General features: G+C 34.5%; 2 protein-coding genes across 3 annotated transcripts; one reads left to right on the top strand and one right to left on the bottom strand.

The window, feature by feature from the left end:
- The first annotated feature begins 8 nt into the window (after nt 1-8).
- Nucleotides 9-3303, top strand: LOC104726239 (nucleosome assembly protein 1;3). Its single transcript, XM_010445050.3, has 12 exons — nt 9-298; nt 390-433; nt 584-679; nt 849-941; nt 1102-1189; nt 1306-1367; nt 1458-1642; nt 1770-1947; nt 2034-2077; nt 2228-2429; nt 2532-2549; nt 2892-3303. Exons 1-12 carry the CDS (start codon nt 253-255, stop codon nt 2958-2960), a joined length of 1125 nt encoding a protein of 374 aa, XP_010443352.2. The 5' UTR covers nt 9-252; the 3' UTR covers nt 2961-3303.
- Nucleotides 3304-6048: 2745 nt separating this feature from the next.
- LOC104726240 (putative transcription factor bHLH041) lies at nt 6049-9101 on the bottom strand. Of its 2 annotated transcripts, XM_087474071.1 has the most exons (7): nt 8852-9101; nt 8586-8711; nt 8337-8454; nt 8073-8138; nt 7259-7948; nt 6680-7051; nt 6049-6450 (listed from the first exon to the last, which is right to left on the bottom strand). In XM_087474071.1, the coding sequence occupies exons 1-7, from the start codon at nt 9085-9087 to the stop codon at nt 6385-6387; spliced, it is 1674 nt and encodes a 557-aa protein (XP_087330197.1). In that variant the 5' UTR covers nt 9088-9101; the 3' UTR covers nt 6049-6384. The 2 variants fall into 2 exon arrangements, with proteins under 2 accessions (XP_087330197.1, XP_019088479.1); XM_019232934.2 differs by lacking the exons at nt 8073-8138; nt 8852-9101 and having other exon boundaries at nt 8349-8454; nt 8586-8737.

The following is a 9101-nucleotide window of genomic DNA, read 5'->3' on the forward strand; positions in this document are numbered from 1 at the left end:
AAAGAAATAAGAAAAGTTAAAATAAATAAAAAAAATTGCCAGCGAGGGAAATTAAAAAAGAAAAGAAAAAAAATGGCAGTTGTTAGGTTTTTGATGGTATAAAGGAGGGAGCCACGTTTAGCGTATAGTCGCCACCACTCTTCTTCACAAAAACCCTCAACAAGTCTTCCTCAATCTCTCCACCACCACCACCGTTTGTCTCGATCAAATCGTCTTTCTTCTCAACTCTTTTCAATTTTTGATCTCTAAAGAATGAGCAACGATAAGGACAATTTCAATGTCAGCGATCTCACTGCTGGTAATTTTCATTTCTCCAGATTTTGTTTTTCTTTTTGCTTCAAAAGTTTTAGAAGCTTTCTTTATCTATCTGCTGTTTTTTGTTTTTGCAGCTCTTAAAGATGAGGATCGAGCAGGTCTTGTTAACGCTCTCAAGGTGAGTTTCTCTATCTCTTTATCTGATATTGAAGAGGAATATTCGATTTTTGGGATTTTTTTGTGTTTGAATGTTTAGGAGAGAATTAGCTTAGTGCTCTAAAGTTTCTGTGATGATTTGTTTTGTTATGTGTGTTGATTTTTTTCACAGAACAAGCTGCAGAATCTAGCTGGACAGCATTCTGATGTTCTAGAGAATCTGACTCCTAAAATCAGAAGACGTGTTGAGGTCTTGCGGGAGATTCAGGTTCGGCAAATCTCCATTCTTATGTTTAGGAATGTGGATTGATATGGTATCTTGTGAATGTGGTAGTTCATAGTTGTATGCTTTGGATTATATGAGAAATCTTGTGTAGTCAAGAGTGATGAATCATCCTTTTGATGATTTATCTGATGAGAATTCTTTTGCGTTTTAGGGCAAACATGATGAAATTGAGTCAAAGTTTCGTGAGGAAAGAGCTGCTCTTGAAGCCAAGTATCAAAAGTTATATCAACCTTTGTATACCAAGGTAATTTGGTTGTGAGAGGATCAAACGTTTATCTTTAGAATGTGGTTACTTTATCTAAATTAGAAACCATTTGTTACAAATGACAAGTTTCTTTATCTGTTTTGGCAATGTTTACTTTTGGTTTTCTCTTGAATCTTGCTTTGACACCTGGAATGTGCAGCGTTATGATATTGTGAATGGAGCTACTGACGTTGAAGGGGCTCCAGAGGATACTAAGATGGACCAAGGAGACGACAAAACCGCGGAAGGTATGTTCTCTCTCTCTCTCTCTCTCTCTCTCTCTCTCTCTCTCTCTCTCTTTGCCTTTGTGAATTGTAGTCACTCTTCAAAAACATTTTGCTTATTTCACTGTGTTGGTTTGCAGAGAAAGGAGTCCCTAGTTTCTGGTTGACCGCCCTGAAAAATAATGATGTTATATCTGAGGAGGTTGGTGTTGCAGCTATGGTTGTTCATTTTAGAGTTACCTAATCATATCCATGGAAAATGACCAATAGTTTTAATTTCCTTTGATATCAGATCACAGAGCGTGATGAAGGGGCCCTTATATATCTTAAAGATATTAAGTGGTGCAAGATTGAAGAACCAAAGGGATTCAAACTTGAGTTTTTCTTCGACCAGAACCCTTACTTCAAAAACACCCTATTAACAAAGGCATATCATATGATCGATGAAGATGAGCCTCTGCTTGAGAAGGCTATTGGGTAATTGTTGATACTTTCTTGTATTGCTCCATAGCATGTTTTGTTTTGAGATGCTTCCAAGGAACTGCGTAATCTTGTGCTGACCTATGCTCCAACTTGGGTTCTGTTTCTTTGTTCTCTCTCTCAGGACAGAGATTGATTGGTATCCTGGAAAATGCTTAACTCAGAAGATTCTTAAGAAGAAGCCTAAGAAAGGTGCGAAGAATGCCAAGCCAATTACCAAGACTGAAGATTGTGAAAGCTTCTTCAATTTCTTCAATCCTCCCCAAGTTCCTGATGATGACGAAGACATTGACGAGGACAGAGTATGATATCATTTGGTTCCAAAACATGCCTTGTTTTAAATATGTTTGATCAAAATTTGTTCTAAAGCTTAATGTTCTTGGTGCAGGCTGAGGAACTTCAGAATCTGATGGAACAAGACTATGACATTGGGTTCGTATTCTTGAATATAATAAACTCTGTCAAACTAATACGTTTCCGTTTATCTTTTTACCCAACTGCATAAAAGCGTGAGCTAGCATCTTTTATTGTGAAGTTATACATTTCTTAATATCTGATTAAAGTATTCCTTGCTTACTGCAGTTCTACGATCCGGGAGAAGATTATACCTCATGCTGTCTCATGGTTCACTGGTGAGGCTATTGAGGGAGAGGAGTTTGAAATAGACAATGACGATGAAGATGATATTGATGAAGACGAAGATGAGGATGAAGAAGATGATGAGGATGATGAAGAAGACGATGACGAAGATGAGGAGGAAGAAGTAAGCAAGACCAAAAAGAAGGTAGTGTACTGAATTCCTCTTTTGTATTTATCTTCTTGTCATGGAATTACTTTTTTGAGGTTGGTTACTAATTTTTTGAAATTATGTTAAATGTTTATGCAGCCATCAGTCTTACACAAGGTACACAACCACTTTCCTCCCTTGTTATAGTATTTGTGTGAGTTAAATAGATATATATAGTTCCTGTTAAGTAATCTGACACCAATGAATCATAGAACAGACATAAATTATTGACATTTTTAGGCTCGAGTGAAATAGGACTATAGGAGATAGCTCATTGTGCAGGAATCTGTTTATCATAGAAACTTGAACACTTGTATGACTAAAGCTGAACTATAAGTAGACAGAATTATTCTCATGCATATGTATAAGCTTTATACTAAATCTGGTAACTGTAAATCAGTGTGTTATGTTTTTTGAAAATGAGATAAATTCATATAATCTCTACAAAATAAATATCAGAAAGGAGGAAGACCTCAACTTAACGATGGGCAACAAGGAGAGAGGCCTCCTGAATGCAAGCAACAGTAAACAACATCGATAAGTTGAAACGAAGATTGGAAAAAAAAAAAGGAAAAATGTTTTGGGTTGAGTGAAGAAGTTTCATGGCTTAGTTTTTTGGATTTATGCAACCATGTAAGGCAAAATGTTTTTGAGGACCGCTCGTAGGAGTTTCACTGTAGGCAAAGAGTGAGCTCTCATGAGGAGATGTGATCATACTATTTTTGGTGTCTTTTTTGTGTTTTTTTTGGAAATCACTAAGTTAAACCTTGGTGTGTTCGACAATTATATCTTTTTACCACTTGAATTAAGCCTCTTTTGGTTTCAAAACCTTTCTTTCAGTTGAAGCGTTAATATTATTGATTTTTCATGACATATTTTGAGCACATTAAGTATTTTCTGGATGCTTAAATGTATAAACCAAAAACAGGAAGAAAAGTTTATTACACCATTTATATTTTTTTTTTTCAATGGGTCAATTGACAGTTTCACTATGGTCAAGAGTCAAATTAATTACACAACGTGACTCTTAGCATTAGTGAGTGTCGTTTCTACTCGTTTATAAATCAACTAATTGGGTGATTTAGTAATTTTTATAGTAGACGTAAAAATCAAAGGGGGATCTTTAAATATGATGGCTTGTAAATTTATATGATTACTGTTTTAATAGCACGAATTAACCAAAAAAATAAGGCAGGTAAGGTTTCATCTAATAATACTAGTCTATAAAGTTATGTTCCCTCAGAAGACACAACCTACCGAAAAATGACTGAAACAATTGAAAGTTCAAAGTTCAAACTACTTTGCATTTAAAAATTAAATAGCAAATGTATATGGGGTTGGGTTGGGACTTTGGGTTTTGAGCGATTGCGATGTAAAAAAAACCTACGTAGATAGAGTTATACACTATATTAGTGACTAGTGAGTGGATTCATAACGATGAAAGCGATATAGTTAATACAATGTTTCAAGACATTTTAACTTCTTTCTTTAACAAAAAAATAACATTTAAACTAAGGGAAAAAAGGTTTTTTCATACCCCCACTATGATCATATGTTCAATTCATACATGATCTATGATACTGTGCCAAATCATACTTTTATTATACAAAACTTCAAATTTACTACATTAACTTATAATTTTGTGCGAAACCATACCTGAGACATAACAGTGTTAAATCACCGTTAAATTGTGATGACATGGTTGCCACGTTGCACTGTTTGATTCTTCTTCTTCAACCTCTCGCCGAAGAACACAACTATTTGGGTTTAGTGAAATCCAAGCTATTAGCAATGATACAACAGATTTGTTATCTCAATGTCTTCATAATCTATTATAGGTGATTACTAATTAAATTTGTATGTTCTTTAAACATTTCATCAAAATCATCCCTTCACTCTCACATCAATTTCTTCACCACCACATCCACGTCTGATTCATTAATTCCTCACATGTCATTTGATTAATTTTACAACAAATCAAGCAAAATTTTAAATCTCTAAAATTGATTTTTTCTTGATCTCAAGTTCAACAATTTAAAATCTCGATCTCAAAAAATTTCTTATTCAATCATTTCTCAGATTCTTCTTTTATCTATCTCTTCGTTTACCCATCTCCTCCGCAAATGTCACATAAGTTATTCAAACCGACATAACCTCCGTCGCGACGGTCGCAACATCTCCTCCTATCATGTCTGCATCTCAAGATTTTGCCTCCATCGTGTCCACGGACAGTGTACCGGGATCGAAGCGTCGACGGAAATGTTGCCATGTTGATGTCGGATTCGTTTCAAATTTGTCAATCGACGAATTTGATCCAAATTCCGCCGACGAGCTTAGATCGACTAGCTGAAGTTCGCTGGAAAGAAAATAATCGTCGGGAGATAAATTATAAACCTGTTTGCTGTTTTCATTCTCAATTCCTAATGTTCAATTTAATGCCATTTAATTAACATTTAACAGTTTTGTAAGTCTCAAATCGTGTTTTCTCGTTGAGAGGTTGAAGTAGAGAACTCAAGATGCGTTGGCCAAGACTACGTCGTCTAATAGTAGCATATATAAAAAATGTCATTTTTGGCCTAAAACAACACATGTCAGCCACATAATCAAGTTTTAACGGTGATTTAAAACTGTTATGTCTCAAGTATGGTTTCACACAAAATTATAAGTTAATGTAGTAAATTTGAAGTTTTGTATAATAAAAGTATGATTTGGCACAGTATCATAGATCATGTATGAATTGAACATATGATCAAAGTGAGGGTATGAAAAACCCTTTTTCCCTTAAACTAAGCTTTTTGAGCTCACTTTTTTTCCATAACAAGTAGTCAATATTCTTTTCATCATTAAGTATCTAGAAGCGTAATCTTCAAAGTTTCACGTGTTTAGTGTAATAGTGTAATTATAAAGTAGCTAAGTTAAAAAAACAGTAATTACTATGTTAATGTCATAAAATGTTTAATATAAAAAGTAGCTTTACGAGATATGTAGTACGGGGAAAGGTTTTTTTGCCTAGAAGGTTCTTTCTCAACCTCAATCTCAATCTTAATCTTAATTGGGTCAAAACTGCCGTCCTCCAAAATCTTAAGTTCTGAATATTCTGCAGAATGCCCCAACTTTTTGTTTTGTGACTCTTAGACCCACACTCGTTTCTTTTTTGACAATTATATATAGCTTTGACGAATGATGTTTCCTATTCATACGTACTAACCAAATCATAGATCAGATAGTATCTACTATCTAATAACGTCCGTTATCTAACTATTATTGTATAAAGAAACTATGTTTTCCTTTTGTAAACTTTGGTCTTAGTATGTAACTATCATCAAAACATTGTTTAGCGAAAACCCCCATCGATATCGGTATGTCTTCATTTTCTTTTAATCTCCATATATATAGATGTCCTTGTCGTTTGTTTTTTCCATTTAGCAAGAAAAGTTCAGTCAATTTGGGCGACAAAAGAAATTTAATATCAGCCACAAGAACTTAGGAATGATTATATAGATCGTGACACAAACTTTTCATATTTTTATATTTTAGAAGGATGACTTGGGTCGAGAGATTAGTACATTAATATCAACTACAACTTGAAGTAGTATGGAGTCATGGAGAAGTACAATTTTGGACTCGACCCATTAATCTTAAAAAGTTAAAGAATTTAAACTAATACACGAATTTTTAATTAAAAAAAAACAAAAAAAAAAACATCAATCGTATACAACAGAGATGATGTCCCAAAATACTAATTACTACCTATTACAAATGAAGATACTAATTATTACCTGTTACAAATTTATGGTAATGACTTTATTCACGAAATAGCGACGAACGCTGAAAAAATCGACAGAAAGATCGAAATAATTTTTAGAAAATAAATTAAAATCTAATTTGTAAGTGTAAAAAAAGACTATAAAATATATAATTATAGAGTATTAGGAAATAATCAAACTTGTTGTCAGTGAGCCAAGTCAGCAACAACCCTTCTGACTGCTTCTTGGAAGGCTGATTCGTCCCATTCACCCTACAATATAATAAATAATTTCAAAAAATTTGAGGTTCTTTTATTCCGATGACTAAAACTTTTTTTTAGTCAAGACCAAACCAGTGATCATCTACTAATCGTATCAAATAAATTAATCTATACTTTATCAAATCAGCTCATGTGGGAAATATACAAAGAGTAAAATCTCAAATAATGTATTACCTTAACGGAAACCAAATTGATAAAATGAATTAAGATGTTACTTTACCTCAATCTTGAGCCTTAAGCTCACAAGAACAACCGAACTATCTCTAGCTCGACTTCGAGCTTCGATTGATACTAAGCTCACATTGTTGATTTGCTTCAAGAATTCGAGAAGCCTTATCATCAAATCGTCAACCCTAATGATGTCTTCTCTTAGAACAACTCTTAGATCCAACATCCTCTCTCTAGATGTTGATTCCGGTATATGTCTTATACAAACGTTAAACCTCTCATCGGGTTGTAAATCATTTCCAATCTCTCTTTCTCCGGCTAGCTTCGCCTCTAGCTCCCGATTTCTCTTTAGGAGTTTTGAAATCTCGCCTTGCAAAGAAGATAGTTGCTCTCTTGCAATGGTGAGGACCGATGCTTTATCTTTCTGTTCACATATATTTACTCTTAACATTAGCTCCACTATATCATGGTCAATTCTTATATTAGCATATGTAATATACTTAAAAAACAATTTTTAAAGATATTAATGATAATTATAAATTGAACAGAAACAATAATTAATCATGGACAAAGTATTTATAGAATTAAAAAAAACATATAAAATTTATGAAAAAAATGACATGTCACATACCTTAGTTCCCGGAGGAAGGAGAGATCTCAATGCTTGAAAGCTCTCATTAAGCTTCTCTCGCCGTTTCCTCTCCGATATCATATGATGTAATTGCGTTGTGGATGGCGAACGTCCACCCCCGCCACTACCACCGCTTCCATCTCCTGCCATAGTAGCGTTTTCCCTAACAAAACGCTCTCTCCGTTGAATGTTAAGCCTATTGTAAAACGTAATCGCTCTTTTCATCATGCTTTGCTTCCGCACACTAGGCTGTGGCCGCGCTCTATCTCCGCCACTAATCATGCAGTAATATCTTTTAAAAGCGGTGGCTCTTCCTTTACGTAGCGGGGAGGAAGAAGTAGACGGAGGACTTGACGACCCCCTTAAAACCGCTAAGATAGCTTGCGTCATTGCTTCTTCCTCAAGTTCACGGTTACGGAACAAAGGCTCTTGTTGTTGTTGTTGGTGGTGGATCATATTGATCGGAGCTAGCAGTGGATGTCCCGGAGCGTTAACCGCGTCAGTCGTCGTTGAAGGTTTAGGGATGAGTGGGAATAAAAGAGAGGAATATTCGGAGACGTGGTTGGGACTAAGAGAAGAAGAAGATGTAGACAGATGACGCGGTGGCCGGAGATAGTCGGAGTTTACCGGAGAAGAGTTTCTATTGAAATCTTCAGGGAACCATTCTCGAAGACTTTCTTCTATTTTCATCTGTCGTTGAGTCGAGTCAATGCAACATTATTATATAGAGATCGATTAGTGAGAGACATTAAAAATATTAGTTCAAGTAATTAATAAATGCTTATGGTGTTATTAGAAAAAAAAAGATTCATACATTTGCAGCATCATACGTCATTCCGAGTTCGATCTCGCCGCTCCGGCAACCCATGAATATCACCGTCTGATCATAATACAAATTTTTACAACATTAAATTTACATATATATATATATATATTACTTACGTTTTGTTGATACATTATGAAAATGAAATAGTGTACCTTAATCTTGGCTTCCTGCTAGCGACCAAATTATATGAAACGAGATGAAGAATTGGTTATGTGTGAATTCATAATTACAATAATCCTAACTGATCATTGCAATAATAATGACCTGATAGAAGAGACGTTGTGCGTCGTTATAAGCAAGCCTTTGAATTTCTTGTTGTCGAATCTCTACGTATGGAAGATTGTTCATGAACGCCATGCTTGGTACATGCCTGACATTATTTACATATTTCATTTTTAAAATTATTATAATTAATCATCTACGTATATTCACGAACGTAAACACTTCATGTGCATATATATACATATACATTAATGACTTGAATTGATGACAATTTTATACCCATTATGGAGAGGGATAAGAGATTGGCGATACTCAAGGAGCAAGCTTCTAGCTAAACTTCGAGAAGAAGAAGAAGGTGGTTCTTGAGAAGCTTCATTGTAAAATGCATCCATTGATATCAAATAGCTGCAGCTCAAAATCAAATGCATCATGTTTAATAAATAAATAAAAACATCTATACATTATGTATAATGAACATAAATGTGTAAATAGTGTAATATATGTAAAGATTGAGAATGAAGAAGAATAGAAGATATGATTATTACTTAGAAGGCCGAGGAAAATAATAAGACCAGAGACAAACATAAACGCATCCGAAAGCATGAGCTAGCGACGAGATTAACTGTTTTCGTGTATTCGAATCATCCATTAAGAAGAATGCGTCCATATCACACAAATTGAAGATTTTGAGAATTGAAGAAGAAGAAGAGATAATTAGAGCTTCATTGCTTAGTTCTGTGATAATGAGAGAGAGGGAGGGAGGGAAAATTATTCGTTTCATTATTAATTTTCTAT

Source organism: Camelina sativa, chromosome 11, assembly GCF_030686135.1.
Source record: "Camelina sativa cultivar CO46 ecotype springtype chromosome 11, ASM3068613v1".
NCBI lineage: Eukaryota > Viridiplantae > Streptophyta > Magnoliopsida > Brassicales > Brassicaceae > Camelina > Camelina sativa.

Excerpts from the sequence above, each read along its gene's own strand:
- LOC104726239 (XM_010445050.3), top strand. The coding sequence starts at position 253 with ATGAGCAACGATAAGGACAATTTCAATGTCAGCGATCTCACTGCTG. Across the intron at positions 299-389 it reads TGTCAGCGATCTCACTGCTG|CTCTTAAAGATGAGGATCGA; the intron begins GTAATTTTCATT and ends TTGTTTTTGCAG. Across the intron at positions 680-848 it reads AGGTCTTGCGGGAGATTCAG|GGCAAACATGATGAAATTGA; the intron begins GTTCGGCAAATC and ends TTTGCGTTTTAG.
- LOC104726240 (XM_087474071.1), bottom strand. The coding sequence starts at position 9,087 with ATGAAACGAATAATTTTCCCTCCCTCCCTCTCTCTCATTATCACAGAA. Across the intron at positions 7,949-8,072 it reads TGACGTATGATGCTGCAAAT|ATGAAAATAGAAGAAAGTCT; the intron begins GTATGAATCTTT and ends ACTCAACGACAG. Across the intron at positions 7,052-7,258 it reads TCCTTCCTCCGGGAACTAAG|AAAGATAAAGCATCGGTCCT; the intron begins GTATGTGACATG and ends ATATGTGAACAG.